Source organism: Gallus gallus, chromosome 1, assembly GCF_016699485.2.
Source record: "Gallus gallus isolate bGalGal1 chromosome 1, bGalGal1.mat.broiler.GRCg7b, whole genome shotgun sequence".
NCBI classification, from domain to species: domain Eukaryota; kingdom Metazoa; phylum Chordata; class Aves; order Galliformes; family Phasianidae; genus Gallus; species Gallus gallus.
This window is the reverse complement of record NC_052532.1, coordinates 180985429-181002171: the sequence shown is the minus strand read 5'-3', so window position 1 is coordinate 181002171 and position 16743 is coordinate 180985429. Positions and strand designations below refer to the sequence as shown.

Sequence of the window (16743 nt, the reverse complement as noted above, 5' to 3'; positions counted from 1 at the left end):
TCTGCACGCACTGGCTCCTTTGCTCACTGATGACCGGGCCCTTACAGATAGACACAGTAAGCTGCAGGTCACTGCGTTCACACAGAGACATTCACACAGGCCTACGTGGTTTTATCAGCTCACAGAAGATGATAGTTCTGCTGCTACACTATGCCCACTGTGTACAGTAAAAATTGAAGGAGGGAAATAGTGGAGAGCTGGACAATAAGACCATACCCCTTTGTTGGCAATGTTTTACACTGTATATTGTATTTAATAAAACCTATGCATGACCAAGGCTTTAGTCTATGTTATTACATTATTTATATGTTTTGACAGTGCTCATAAATAAGAATCAAGTGTGCCCTGGAGGTGTTGGAAGCTAGTTCAACCCGGATTGAAGTGCAATAGGTGGAAAAAGATAAAGAAGGGAACTCATTACCAGCCTGAGCCTCTGCCAATCTGCAAAAATAATTAGTGCTAATTATAATAATATATCCCTTTTTCATAGGGAGCACAAAAGCACTAAATATGATTACTGCTCATTAATATAAATTGAAGTATGAGATCTCATGGTAGCTGTTCTCCTAATGTTAAAGAGATCTCCTTTCTCCCCAACTGTTACTCCATTGTTGCAGAGGCTATTTGATATATACCAGCTTCCTCCCAAGTCTTTAGACCACCTTTATTCACATGAACGCACTTGAATTAACATGTAGCTGACTGAAACAGAAGAAAACTGAAGATACAATTATAATTCCAGGAACTGTTTGCTCTGCATGTTACTGGTAACTGTGAGAATTTATCTTTGCAGCTAGAAGTAGTAACAATAGCAGAGAATTCAAGGCAGAAGGGGAGAAAATAACCTGAAACTTATGCTGTCCAACCATAACATTACATATAATTGTGGCAGGATAAAGGAAATGTGCTGGTCAAGGAAGGTGACTTAGGTGTTTAGCAGTGAGTAAGGTCTGTGAATATTCCTTCTAAGTATTTAACTTATTCATGAACTAAGAAAACCATTGAGTGTAACTTCTTACAAATGATTTGGTATATTGGGTAAGATACTGTGATACAGTCTGTGATACAGACTGTGAAGGTCACTGAACTTTAAGTTCTGGAGGAATATAAGAACACAGGGCTCCCTCACTTAATGCCACATCTGCAGACTTTGCATTCGTGTATTTTAGAGTAGCAACGTCTAAAGTAGCATGGAAGCCCACTTCAAAATAAATATATAATCATTTTCAATATTTAAACTATTGAAAATACTACATACCAATCTGATCTAGATGCAGCCAATAAAAAAATACCAATTTAAACAAGTACTATGCAGTAAAAATAAAAATAAAAATACAGCTTTCCAGCAGACGAAATTAATTTAGCTTGATAAAAGCAAATTGATTTACAAACGATGTGCAGATAAAAAGTTCAAGGATGGTGAAAAAAACAAACACCAAATATGCTGTCACTGCAGTTTTTGTGCCTGCTAATTGCTCTCTTGGTCATATCCTAATACACAAACTGTTCACCAGTTGGAAAAGATGTTAGCCTAGTTGGAAACATTGTAGATTCTCTGCATTTTGAAACTCATTGGAAACAAGCAAGCAAACCCAAGAACAATAACAGAGACCAGGGAAGTATTCAGTTGCTTGGTGCTTTATTTCACAGAAGAATGAACATCTCAGCAAACGTACAGTAGTGTCATACTTCCACATATCAGCAGAGCCCAGGCAGCAGCAGGATTTTAATGATCTCTATGCTTTATCAGATGTTAGAAGGGAAAAAGTAAACCGAGCATAATTTTCACATACAAATATTGTCAAAATATCCCTGGTTTAATTCTGTCTTAATTAAAATAGATCTTACGCTGCCTCCTGTTGGTCAACCACAAGCAGAAACATCTAAAGTTAGACTCCACATTTCCAAATGCTATCAGCACATCCTATATCCTACACCTTACCTAATACTTATCACTAATCAGAAGAGGTATACAGATTTCTTAATGGAGTAACACTGGGAACAAATCTGACCAATAAATCTTACTCCATTTTTTAAATATAATGAATTTTTAACAGCAGTAAGCTGACTTACTACTAACATATTTTAAATATAGTAAATAAATTCATTAATACAGAAATAATAATTATCAGGTCTGTGCAAACATAATCAATATAAACACCTGAATAATTGATATTTATTGTAACTAAACCAGTATGATAACATTACCAAAGTGCCATAATGTTTTCAGTGCATTCTTATCAAACTATCCAATATAATCCTTACTGGGTATTAAAATCCCACGTGTATATTATCTTAATGTATATTGTACTGATCATGCTTATAATGTGTTCTGTGACATACAGTAAACAACTATTAGAAATGTTTTGGTTACATCATTTAGGTGCAAATAGTAGCATATACCTTTACATGCAATTTGTATGTTTTAAACATTTTCATATATTTCAGTGAGAACCTAGGTAATCGTTATCTAGTAATGCATTATTTTCAGAGGAACATACTTTTTTATTAAGTTCTGTGAGCTTTGAAAAGTCAGAAAAGTTGTAGAAAAAAAAAATCACCCTGCAGTAATTTTGGGATCTTTTAAAATTCTGTAATTGCTGTGTAGTCAGCTAAAATATATATCTGATCCAGACCTACAGAAGTAACTCATGCAAGAAACCCATATTGTTTTGAGTAGTGCAGTTGACTTCACTGAGATTTCACCCATCACTAGATATATTACAAATCCTGTGATAAATAAGTCATTAATTTTATCTTAAAGCCTTGTTTTTAACCATGACTTTGTAACATAGCTTCTTCTGCATTCAATTCCACTATCAGATTCAGCCCTCCATGTGAATCAGAATCAGTTGAGTTGGAAGAGACCTTTAAAGGATATCTAGCCCAACTCCCTGCCATGAACAGGGACACCTACAGCTCCATCAGGTGCTCAGAGCCCCATCCAGCCTGACCTGGAGTGTCTCCAGGGATGGGGCACCACCACCTCTCTGGGCACCCTGTGCCAGTGCTTCACTACCATTTAATGTAAAAAAAATGTTTCTCTTACATCTAGTCTGTATCTCCCTTCTTTCAGTTTGAAACCATTTCCCCTTCTCCTATCACGCTGAAATTACAACAAATAAGTTTTTCTTTTTTCTCCTCCATGGGTTTACCTACGTAACAGAAGAAAATTAATTCTATTTCACAGTAACTTTTTGTAATAAATAGTAAAAAGGAACTGATGCTACTAATTAATTTCCTCATCACCAATTAAGAGAGCAAAACACCATCCGAAATCCATGAATGATTTGTTGGACTGGGAACTGACACTAGTTCCTGTGCAAATGCAGCATAGAATATCAAAGAAGCATGTCTTTTTTCCCAATAAAGTTATGTTTAGGTTTTTGGTTTTTTTTTTTCCTATATATATATATATATATATGAATAACAAATAATTTACCACATATGCTCTGTTTGGTGTCATATGGCAGAGGTATAAGCATACAGCAAGTATACCAAATAAAACATACTGTAAGAAAATACTTGAAAGAAAGAGCATCCCCTGAACTTGTGACTGACTCTTCTGTTTATGCAGCCCAGCAATTTGGTCAGGACAGAAGCAACAGAAAGTAACTTGCAGTTCTCTAGTCTCTTCTAACTTGCATAGCTGTTTATACCCATATAAGATGGGCATAATGTGTCACTGTTGTCATTGCATAAATTACATGGTCATTACTTGGGTATAAAAATAGCATAAAACCACAAGCAAACAAGAATTGGGCCCCTGTGCAGCAAAAGAAGGCAATGACAGCATCTCCTACTTGGATACAAGCACTATGGAGCAACAGAAGATAACAAAGACAAATTGCTCACTCCTTCTAATAACCAGTGATAGCTCAAGAAGAGTACAATTTCTACCCAGGAGCTTCTGCTCCCTTGGCAGGGATGAGGATGAGGAGGGATGAGTCCAGGCTCCACCCTTTCAGCCACTCAGGTGCACTGCTTGTACCCGAGCTCCCTGGGTTAGCCATGCCTTCTCACCTGGTGCTCAACCACTGGTTCAGGCCATGGCCTGGCAGTTCTGTGCAGCCTTGTACTTCTGATGGAAAGTGACAAGTTGTGATAATTAAATGAAGTTTATGCTACCTTGACTAGCCTACTAATGCTAAAACTCCTATTCTCCTATATTCCTATTTATTTTTTCCCTTGATAATTTAATAAGCAGGAATGGTATTCTCCATCTCTCCTAACTATACAATACGTATCATTTTTACTAACAAAAAGTAGGCATGTTCTGATATAAAATGATTGTAAAGGTTACCAGTCTAGCTCTACTTATAATATGATTTGGAGATTCACTATGAAAAGATCAAAATAAATGGGGAAGTTACCTGAAATACTACTACAACAAACTATTTACTTCTACAGAACTGACACATATCTTAATACAAATTACTGAGGGGGAAAGTTCCACTGTTAATAGGCTATCCAAATGTGCATACTTTTCATTTACATCCTTATGAAAATATTTATAATATTATCTATCTTTTGAAAGATATCTGATAAATTATACAAATGACAGAACTGGAGATTTCCACTGTTTACTGTTTGAAAGAGAAATATGTTGCTAGGCAATATAAAGCTTTAAACATTAATATTGAGCTTTACTTTTGCCAAAAGTACATGCAGCAGAGATGTGAAAGCAAAATTACAGTGGTTGTCTGAAGCCATGTAAAAGATGCATTAAATTTTGTTCATTTTTAAGCTGCTTGGAAAAGACATGCTTAGATGTTTAGAACCATTCTGTCTGGCATAACACAACTTTATGGCCTAATTAATACATAAGGGCTACTGAAATCTTATTTAAATATCTGGAAAGAAAGAAATTTCTCAGGCTGTGGAAGATTACAAGTGAGTTTATGAAGCCTAGATAATTCCAGTGTCCTGTTGGGCAGACACTTTGTATGCATTAGATCAAATTTACTTCACAGTAGTATTAATACTGAAAATCCATTACAATTTTAACATAATAGATTACTATAGTTTCTCAAGCAATATATTGCATAGTGTTTACCTTGTAATAACTTATCACTTAAAATTGCCATGAAGATGAAAGCGTCTTAATTCATTTAAAATACTATAGGAGTTTTAAAAAATGATTTATTTTCCTTCAGAAACACTACTTACTTTAAGTATGGGTTTGGTTTTTTTTCTACCTTTTTATTCTATGCATTACAAGATACAAACTTTTCCAGTAGTTAACTGAAGCAACAACTAAAACTTAATCTTGCAACTTTCTGCTGTAAGGAGCCTATTGGCTGCTTAGCAGAAACTGCTGCAGAGTTCAGAGATGATAGACTTCTGTTAGAAAACATCCTGAAGTCTTTTTTCTTGCAGTGATTGAGGTGACCATCTGTGCAGCCACAACTTCCCATGTGAATCACCCACACTGTAGAAATCTCGCTCACCCTACAAAATGTTATCAAAGTTTGTCTTGCCACAGCGACGGGATGAAAACAGAAAGTACAGCTACTACTAAGGCACAAGGATGGAAAAGAACGGGTCCAACTGAAGAGCTGATGTAAGATGATGGGAATTTTCAGTCTCTTCAAGTTAGACACCTGGTTTTAAAGCTGTGAAGGTCACTTTGGCTCTTCCCCTTGCTCAGGTCATTCTAATAAGATAAAATTGACAATGAAGTTCTCTAACAGGTTTGTGAATACCTAAATAAATAAATAAATAAATAAATAAATAAAAAGGAAACAACATGAATGTAGATTTCTTTAAACTTCAGTTACGTAGGGAAAACAGTATCACTATCAGTTTCCTCACTCAGCAATTTATCATATCACCTGGGGCAACTGTGATTATTACAGAAATAATGGCACATATTACAAAATAAATTCCTCATAACTTTTTTTTTTTTCTGAAAAGCACTATTTTCAAATTATTCAGATAATTACAGAGAAGACTTGTATATAAAACTAAGTATTTCTTAATATATAATGACTAGGATGAATGGGAATTTTATAGACCCTTTCAGAAACATTTCTATAGCAGACAATTTAAACTGAAGATTTAAAACAAAAATAATACATATTTTTCTGCAAACTAATACTGAAAAATCTGTTCTAAAACTTGTGCATTTAAACAGATTATTTTGACTCAGGAATTTCAAAATTCTCCAGAGCAAATTGTCATTACAGATGACCAGGGGTCCCTGTATTTATTAAACTGAATGACCTGACAGTAAAATTCAGTTAAGGCTCTTGGCATCGGGGAAACTTCTTCCCACTCAGACCTGTTACTGTGGTAGACTTGAACTTCATCCGTGATTTCTTCTGGAGCATAATCACCGCCTAATATATAAATTTTGTCTTCTGTCCCAACTGCCCCCGCGTTAAAGCCAGCACATTCAAAAGATCCTTCCCCTTTCCAAACACAGGTTTCTGGGCAAAAGCTGTAGACTTTGTAGGTGGACAGATCACAGATGTACAGTGTGCAGTTCACTGGAACAGCTTTGATTAGAGTTGCATGGAAAAACTGCCCAAATTCTGCTACAAGCTCCGACCACTGATCAGTCATAGCGTTATACTTAAAGAAGCAGTCAAGAGACGGATTAAAAGCATCAGTAATCTCTACTTCTGAGCCAAGGACGTAAATTATATTCTGACATGCACTTGCTTCTGGATAGTAGATTCCTCTGGGTAATTGGCTTACAGATTTCCAGTCTTTGGAGAGAGGATTATATGATTCTACATCCAAAAGACTTCGGGTTTCTTGAGCTCCTCTGGTCTTTCCACCTATTACAAACAACTGGTTTAAGGTGACAACAGAGGTGTGCATTGTCCTTGGTTTTCTCATAGCTGACACTATGGAGAATTCATTGCGGACTGGACAGTAGCACCAGGTTTGGTCAGTGGCATCATGAAAAGGTTCGGCAATATGAAGCCTGACCGTCCTGTAACAATTCCCTTTGCATCCTCCAGTTATAAATATTTTCTCTCCGTAGCTAGATAAGCTTGACCCTGGAAGATCAACCATGTGTGTATGTGGCAGTTCTTTCCATTTATCTGTTTTGATGTTGTAGCAAAATGTATACCTGTTTTCTCCGTCTTCATCAGTTTTATGAACAAATATGTATTTTTCTGTTGTTGAAGGACGTGCATCTGGAAATAGTCCGCTGAAGTCCTGCACACTTTTGACTGCATCATTGATTATTACTGAACAATTAGCACTTTTAAGTAAATATTCTTCTGAAAGCAGAAAGTCTTGCAAAGTCTTTTCAGGTAACTGGTGTAGCCTCACTTTTTTGATCAAATTAGGCAGATATTTCTGTCGTGTTTCAATGTTATGTTTGGTCCACTGAAGAACAGCATTCAACACTGATTCTTCCTCGGGGACATTTAGTTCATCAGCTTCAAGACATTTTTGTAATATCTCAAAATTCATCTCCAAAAACTCACTTGATCTTAATAGAAGGGAGAAGTGGTGCTGTACAAAATCTAGTGCATGATCAAATAAGCGGACAGAACCATAACTTTCCGACAGAGAAAGCAACTGTAAGCAATTGACAAGATCGATACTTTTTATTAGAAAGTCACTGCAAGCTTTGGAAAGGAGTGAAACTTGAAGAAATGATGATAGCTGAAAGAGCATTTCCACGTTATCATTTGTTATCTCTGTTTTTCCTGTGTAAGCGTAATCAAGAAAAGCTTTCACTGCCTTGGGTGATAGATTACTAATAGTAACATTGCCATCATCTCGTTCTTTCATATTAACTTCAAACATGGCTCTGTGAATAAAATATAGAAGATATACACAGAAATTAAGGATCTAGCAAACAGAAGGCAACATTGATGTGGGAAGGAGGAGAAAATTGGGGAGTATAGTAAGGTGGCATGGCTGTATAGATCTAAAATGTGAAGGTTAACAAAAATAAGAATACATTGGCTTGATGTGCCACCAGAAGAAAGGATTACTAATAACGTACTCAAAGCAATGGTTCAAAAATGACAGCAGCTGTGTTTTCTATGGATTTTCAAAGTGAGATGAAATCTACAACTCAGTGGGAGTGAAAGTTGTTAGGGGCATCATCAGTTTCAACAGTTTGAGAAAGGCTGATTTAAAAAATATATAGCAAAAAAACAACTTGATTTAGGTCATGTACTGTGGATAAATACAGAAAGTAAAGTGGAAAAAGGCCTTCCAAACTGCAGGTTGGAACAAATGGCAGTGTGGATGATGGGTGCATTCCTCAGGAACAAAAGTGAGTGAGTGATGAGAGAAGAAAAAGTACAAGGAGCAGCTTTCATTTTTTGCTTTAGCCCTGACAGACAGATTTATGGGTAAAGGCAGATGTCATAAAAAAATGAGGTTTTGATACAGTATTTGATCATAAAATGTCCTGTACAAAAAATAGATTGTGACTGACTATGAAGACAATTGTTGAAATTGTGAAACAAACATTATTGATCAGTAGATCTGTCTAAATTTTATTGCAAGTTTGAGTACTTTATTACTAAGTACATAATAACTGCTTTTTAACATTTAACTACTGCACACAATTTAACATTCTGAAATAAAGTAATTAAGATATTGCAATCTGGCAAGAGAACCGTTCTGCCATGTCATTTGCCCTCACGCTCCTGGAGCACAAGCATCGGTGTCCCAGATTTGACCAAAGATGATAGTGGAGAAAGATTTAGACAAATGATTCCAAATACTGAGTATGTAATTTGGATTAACAATAACCCATAGGTAGTTCCTATTTTTAAAAAAGTGAGTTTTATATCATAGCTCTCTTACACAATTAGTATATGGATAGTATGTGATATTTAAAATCTCATACTTTTATGAAGCCAAAGAAGAAAATAAAAGCCACTGCGTGCAGCATACTCTTTGGAAAGTAAACATCAAATAAAGCAGAAACTCACCTCCTGAACAAGAAGGTGTAAGTACAATAAGAAACTTAACATCCCCATAACTTTTTCCATAATAAATACGCAGTCTTTTGAAGCTATGATACAAATCTCTAAGTTGCAGAGTAAAATGGAAAGGATACTGGGTGCCTAGGAAATAAAGCTTCACTTACAAACAACAGCAACTGAGAAGTACAAGTAGAAGAAGAGGAGCTAAGAAAAGGCTCTGAATCAAACAGTTAACAAGTAGGGAGCAAAATGTTGCTGAATCTTGGGTATACATAAAGAAACCAAAACTAAGAGAAGTCCAAAGGAATGAAAGATAATCTGTTAGATGAAAAGCTTTTTATCTAGTGGACATAGGTACTTTTTAATCCCTGAAGGTAATAGATCGGCCTTGCATTCCAGGACAGCTTATGAATTTTACGGCTGCTGATAACAATTGTTACGCACAAACTCTTCTGGCAAATTTTAATCCCAAAAGCCTATTGGTTGTGAAAACACTACTTCAGCTAAAAATTACTACTGCAAGCCATTTCATGCTTATATTCCTTTCTATCACTGTCTCTGTAGAGCCAAACACTACTATACGTTAAAGCAAAGCCAGATCTGTTGCTACAATGAAGAAATTTTTCATCTGCATTTCTTCTTTAGTCAGTAGTTCTAAGGACACATGTCTAGCCTATGTCCTGTGTCATATATGGCAGACTTCTGCAGACTGTGAGATGTTCAGATGCCATTTGAGAATAATGTATCACTCACATACAGGCAACCAAATTAAGTTCATTAACTCATTTTCAGGACCCCAGTTTTTCATTCTTAGAGCATCTTACTTTTGTGTTTCAGTAAAAAATATATCTAGAAACAGGTTTGCAGTTGGGATTTGCACATCTCAGTTATGCTAATGAAAAGGTTAGCAAGGTTCTTCATAAATTCTGTATGTGACCAATGTGTCCCTTAGGAATGTATAGCTTTAAGTATCAAAAGGAAGATCACAGCTTTGTTTCATACTGAAAGGCTGAAATTTGTAGTTTGGAAAAAATACTAGCTATCTGCTTAAATAACTCTGAAGAAAAACTATGCTATTCTGATTACTCATCTTACTATAATAAAATCCAACCCAACTCCAAAACTATGAACTATTTAACCACAATTGTTGAATGCAACATGTATTTGGAATCAATCTGTTATGCTTCCCAGCATAAATGTGTCGAAGTACACAGACCGTTCCATGCTGGTCATTCTGGAAATCTAACAGTGCAATTATTTACTTTACTATCTGTATTACACTGTTTGACCACTTTGATGAAAACTCTGCAGACATACAAAAGTTGTGATGATTTATCTTTTAATTTTTGTAATAATATTATTTCTTGCCCTTCCAAAGAATTTCCAATCCATTTCCTGCCAACTCATGCCAAAATTATACTTACCTGAAAAAATCACTGCAAGCTGCCAGTACACAACGATGACAAGGAATGACTTCATCTTTCACAATAATTTTAAAGTCAAAAAATATATTTTGTTCTCTGAACTTTTGTAGTACTTTCAGAATTTGTTGTCCATGACCTTCAGCCACTAGGGAATTGATTTTATTTTCAGGAACAGAAATTCCATTGCAAATAGGTCTGCTAATGTAATCTCGTTGATTGGCCATGTTTTCTTCAATCTATTCATGAACCTGAAATGGAAAAATAAGTAATTGATTTTATGGTCATTATTATTTTTTTTTTAACCAGTATGCCATATACCAAAACTCCTAGCACTGAAATCGGTTTCCAAGTCCTATGCACAGTTCTAAATTTATGTGACATTTATACTGAATTGCATAATAGTTCTACTTTGCAAAATATACACACACATACTTTGAAAAGTAAGGTATCCAACATAGCACCCACCTGCAGGAATTTTTTTCAAGAGTCCACAGGAAGCACATCAAGGAGCATGTTACAGATCTCAACGGTCATTTAAGCCAAGCTGTCCCTAAGCTTACCCTCACCTTCTTACAATTTGATTTAAAATGAAGAGGAAAAGGAAAGAAATTATTACATACTTTTAGATTCCACAAAGTTCATCTGCATACTACAAACCCCCAAACTCAATGGACTTTCTAGAGCTCTCAGTGCAAAGGAGATAGAGACTCATGGCTACCTGCCAAGTAGGCAATGCCTACTTAGGCATTAACTTAACATGGTGCAGTATCCCTCTCAGTAGAAAGTTTTTCTAGTGAAAATCACTATACTGAAGTGATTTTTTTACTACAGTTAAGTTGGGCTTTGCCATTTTTTTTTAATTTTTTTTTTTTTTACGTTAAAAATACTTTATTTCACTTTGATGGCATTAAGAAACTTCAGATATATTTTATTTACATCTATCCTAAGAGCTATTCATACTGCTACAGATGCATAAACTGACCTTTCTGGAAATTTTAGTCCAACTTCCCTATTCTAAAGCATACAGAAACTTGGATTGCAGAACTCTGTGTCCACGATTCTAATTGTACTTGCAATAGATGATGGCCCACCTGAATTGACAAAGAAGGGGACAAAAAAAAAAAGTCCAAGCCAAATGTGGAGTCTAGGATAATACTGATTTTCTTTTTTAAACTTTGTGAAAAGGCTTATCTGATCAGGTGATACACTCAGAGCAAACTTAACCATCAGGCAACCTTCTTCATGGGAGGTATTTTCAGAGCAGACTGATCCGTACTTTTATCTAGTCAGGTAGTTCTACCCACAAGGAGACCTCCATGTCTCCTGGAACAGAAAAGATCCATTGATCTTGATCCCAGCATTGGCACCCTCAAAGCAGGCATCTTCTCGTTCCCATGGCCAGACAATCTCACATATTCACTCTTTCCATTTTAAGTCTGAGGAACTGGAAAAATACAGAGCAAGACTACCATTTACTCTGTTAACATATGGTCCCATAAACTCCAGCTTCTGTAATCATGAATCTTTCTTTTGTATGTCAGAATTCTCTAGAACACCCTTTTGATATGACCTTCAATTCTGTTCCTCAAAAGACTAAATCTGCAAAAGCAGAGTTGCTTCAGTAAAAGCAGTTATCCCATCTGAGTGAAACTTGAAGTGAATTTCTAGGTTTGTTTAGCATTACGTAAAACAAGTCTTTTTTTTTTTTTTTCTTAAGGAAATGTAAACAAATTTCTGTTTACATTTCTTTTCACAAATTTCTGGAGTTGATAACAGATAGTAGATGTCCCTCTTTTACATGTATTTTCTATAGCGCGCTCTGACCTGCTATTTGCTTTCTGTTGGTCAAATTACGAGTTTCAGTAATATTCATCTTTGTATAAGGAACACAGACACATCTAATGTCATCAGGTTCATCTCCACAGGCAAAGATATCACATAATCACTTTCATAATGACAGTATATTTTCAGTTTTCTTTCACCACTAATGTTTGCACTGAAAGAGTATTACAATACTATCGATGACAAGATCAAATACATTCTTTTAAGTACACATTCAATTTATTCATGTTTACATTCATGTGATCTTCTGACAGAATTATCATCTGACTTAATTTTCCTTTGCGATGTTTATTCAGTCGTAACTCTCAAGTGAAGATGTCCTCTCTCAGCTTTTGTCAGGATTAGTTAAACAACTGTCAGACCTTCTAAGGCCATTTATGAGACCCAATTTGTTTTTTTTGTTTTACTATTTCTTGCACTTTTCATGCAGTCCAGTTTGAGCTCATCTTTCTTTCACTGTTATTAGATTCACAGTGGTGATTAATGGTTCTATGTCCAGGTGGAGTCGAGTAACAAGCGGTGTTCCCCGGGGGTCTGTCTTGGGACCGGTGCTCTTTAACATCTTTATCAATAACATCGATGATGGAATTGAGTGCACCCCCAGCAAGTTTGCTGGTAACATCAAGCTGAGTGGCACAGTTGACACAACGGAAGGAAGGGATGCCATTCAGAGGGACCTCAACAGACTTGAAAGGTGGGCCTGGGTGAATCTAATGAGGTTCAACACAGCCAAGTGCAGGGTTTTGCACTTAGGTCAGAGGAATCCCAGGCATATATACAGACTGGAAGGAGCAATCCTTGAGAGTAAGCATGCAGAGAAGGACCTGGGGGTCCTGGTGGATGAAAAACTGAACATGAGTTAGCAGTGTGCTCTTGCAGCTCAGAAAGCAAATGGTATCCTGGTCTCCATCAGAAGAATGGTGGCCAGCAGGGAGAGAAAGGTGATTGTCCCTCTCTACTTTGCCCTCATGAGGCCCTGTCTGGAGTACTGCATCCAGGCCTGGGGCCCCCAATACAAGAAAGACAGAGAGCTGTTGGAGAGGGTCCAGAGAAGGGCCACAGAGGGCTGGAGCACCTTTCCTATGAAGACAGGCTGAGGGAGCTGGGATTGTTCAGCCTGGAGAAAAGAAGGCTGCAGGGTGACCTCATTGCAGCACTCCAGTACCTAAAGGGAGCCTATAAACAGGAGGGGAGCCGACTCTTTGAAGGGGTAAGTAATAGCAGAACAAGGGGAAATGGTTATAAGTTGAAGGAGGGAAGACTTAGACTGGATATCAGGGGGAAGTTCTTTACTATGAGAGTGGTGAAGTGCTGGAACAGGTTGCCCAGAGAGGTTGTGGATGCCCCATCCCTGCAGGTGTTCAAGGCCATGTTGGATGGGGCCCTGAGCAGCCTGGTATTAAATGCGGAGGTTGGTGGCCCTGCCTGCAGCAGGGGGGTTGGAGCTTCAACATCTTTGAGGTCCCTTCCAAGCCGAGCTTTTCTATGATTCTATGATTTATTGTACAGCATGACGGTTAAATTCTCATCAGTGTCTCACTACTCATCCAGTGGTCATCCATTGAGTCCTAAATCCTAATCCATTATAGCAGTGTCTCCTTATCTTGTATTAAAAGCAAATTTTATCAATATACCACTACCGTTTTTGTCTGACATTAAGGAAGATACTAATGAACACTGCTATCGTTAATCCTAATTTGCTCTTCCTTTCACTCCACTGAAAATAAATAAATCAATCAATTCTCATCTTTCTTGTAGCCAGTTCCAACCTTATTTGATAGTTTTTGTACTAATTTATCCATTTGTTGTATGTGTTCATGATTTTAAAGCCCTACAAAATACTTGAACAAGATAGCTTAAAGTTGGCATGTTAAAACAGGGCCAATTAGTATTTATAATTATTTAATGCATTCTCCTACAAGGCCATATGAATTAATCAATAGTTACAGTTACATTTATAAATATTTGATTGAGTTACTGACAGCAGGATAAAAACATAGATGGCATGAGCATATGTTGCATAGATCTGAAGCTCAGGAAAACTGGGCAATGAGCCTCCTTATTTTTGTTCTATTTACTTCCATGGAATTCCAGTTACAAAGTCTATCTGAAGTACCAAAAACCAAACTCCACTAGATGGTTCATTAGACTTAGGGTCTCTTTTTATTTCTTAACATAAGGCTCTGTGCCATACAGACTCTTCTCATGGCACATAAAAGCTCTATATACTCAAGCCCTTTTCCATCACACAACTGGTTTGGCACACGTCATACAACCAACCTTCCAGCACTTCCTGTATTGTTAGACATCTGATCCCTAATACTAGTATGTATACACTTCCCTCTAGACCAGGTTCCTCAAAGTCCCAGCCAGCCTGGCTCTGAATGCCTCCAGAGAGGGGGCATTCACAGTCCTGCTGGGCAACCTATTCCAGTGTCTCACCACACTCACAGTAAAGAATTTCTTCCTAATATCTAGTCTAAATCTACCCTCTTCTATTTAACGCCATTTCTCATCATACTGTCACTATCTGCCCTTCTATGCCCTATGCCTGTCACTATCTGCCCTCTATGTGCTATGACTCCATGGCTCTATGACTCCATGGCTCTATGACTCCATGGCTCTATGACTCCATGGCTCTATGACTCCATGGCTCTATGACTCCATGGCTCTATGACTCCATGGCTCTATGACTCCATGGCTCTATGACTCCATGGCTCTATGACTCCATGGCTCTATGACTCCATGGCTCTATGACTCCATGGCTCTATGACTCCATGGCTCTATGACTCCATGGCTCTATGACTCCATGGCTCTATGACTCCATGGCTCTATGACTCCATGGCTCTATGACTCCATGGCTCTATGACTCCATGGCTCTATGACTCCATGGCTCTATGACTCCATGGCTCTATGACTCCATGGCTCTATGACTCCATGGCTCTATGACTCCATGGCTCTATGACTCCATGGCTCTATGACTCCATGGCTCTATGACTCCATGGCTCTATGACTCCATGGCTCTATGACTCCATGGCTCTATGACTCCATGGCTCTATGACTCCATGGCTCTATGACTCCATGGCTCTATGACTCCATGGCTCTATGACTCCATGGCTCTATGACTCCATGGCTCTATGACTCCATGGCTCTATGACTCCATGGCTCTATGACTCCATGGCTCTATGACTCCATGGCTCTATGACTCCATGGCTCTATGACTCCATGGCTCTATGACTCCATGGCTCTATGACTCCATGGCTCTATGACTCCATGGCTCTATGACTCCATGGCTCTATGACTCCATGGCTCTATGACTCCATGGCTCTATGACTCCATGGCTCTATGACTCCATGGCTCTATGACTCCATGGCTCTATGACTCCATGGCTCTATGACTCCATGGCTCTATGACTCCATGGCTCTATGACTCCATGGCTCTATGACTCCATGGCTCTATGACTCCATGGCTCTATGACTCCATGGCTCTATGACATAGATTATGATTCAAGAGAGCATTACTTCTGTCGCTCCCTGCTTGGTTGGTGCGTCTTACTTGACAGCAGGGTTTTAAACCAGTAGAATCATAAGCACTGCTATTTTACAACATACTTCATTGTATGGCAAACAGGTATACAGGTATTGGACCAGAGAGATTATCACGTTACAAAGGAGAAATGAAATAAAGATCTTACCCATGTCCTGGGCTCGTAGAAGGGCTCCAAGAGGAAGGATCTCCAGAAAGAGATCTTTCTTCATTGGGAGTCAGCCCTTTAAACGGGGTCTAGGAGGGGTGGAGCCTGGCTCCATCCCTTCCAGTCACTCAGGTGAAATTGTGTTCACCTGTGCCCCTGCAGCTGACTCAGCACTCGCCTCAGGTGGTCAATCAGAGGTTCAGGCTGTGATTCAACAGTTCCCATACACTTTGTTTAAATAGGAAAAAGGATTAATACAATAAAAAGACAGAAATTGTAGACATTTTTGCAGGGAGGTTTTCATTTTTTAATTCTAAATGCAACTGTAAAGGGAGCGTAAGTCTTCAAAAACTGCTGTCTCATAAATTTCATCTGCTTTAGTATAGTAACAATTAGAACACTATAAATTCTTGGGAGGTTCAGCATGTCAGGTTCACTGTTTTAAAATAATGTTTTAAATTTTATTTTCAGTATTTGACATATTCTATGTACTTATTAACATGATGTATTATTTTCACTTCTATTCAAAGGGGGAGAAAAAATTGCTTACTGACAATTTTAAAACGCACTGCTTAGCACTACACATGTAAATTAACAGTCCTAATTTAATACTCAGCAAGATGAATATGAGTGGAACATATACCTGAAGGATTCTATAACCTTCTTAAGTGCTTACTACACTGGAAAGAGAGAACAAAAGTGTAACTTAAATACAAACACTATGTAGAAAGCCTTGTATTTTATAGTTTATTATTTTTCTTCTCCACTTTATCAACTTACTCTAACAGTCAGAGTTCCAGGTTCTTGCCTGGAAAATTCAGTGCAACTCTGTCTCACAGCTTTTTCATAAATAACTGAACTTTACAGAAAA

The 16743-nt window shown here is 37.5% G+C and overlaps 1 protein-coding gene across 2 annotated transcripts in view; it reads right to left on the bottom strand.

The window, feature by feature from the left end:
• Positions 1 to 1622: 1622 nt before the first annotated feature.
• Positions 1623 to 16743, bottom strand: part of KBTBD3 (kelch repeat and BTB domain containing 3) — a 17317-nt gene continuing 2196 nt past the window's right edge. The window contains exons 1-3 of one of the 2 annotated variants that reach the window (XM_040707036.2): positions 10802 to 12890; positions 10337 to 10584; positions 1623 to 7777 (exon numbers count right to left, since the gene is read on the bottom strand). In XM_040707036.2, coding sequence (XP_040562970.1) covers positions 6157 to 7777; positions 10337 to 10560 — 1845 coding nt within the window. In that variant the 5' untranslated portion in view covers positions 10561 to 10584; positions 10802 to 12890 and the 3' untranslated portion in view covers positions 1623 to 6156. Of the gene's footprint in view, positions 7778 to 10336; positions 10585 to 10801; positions 12891 to 16743 lie in introns of those variants that run through there. The other variant, XM_417170.7, reaches the window with a different exon arrangement.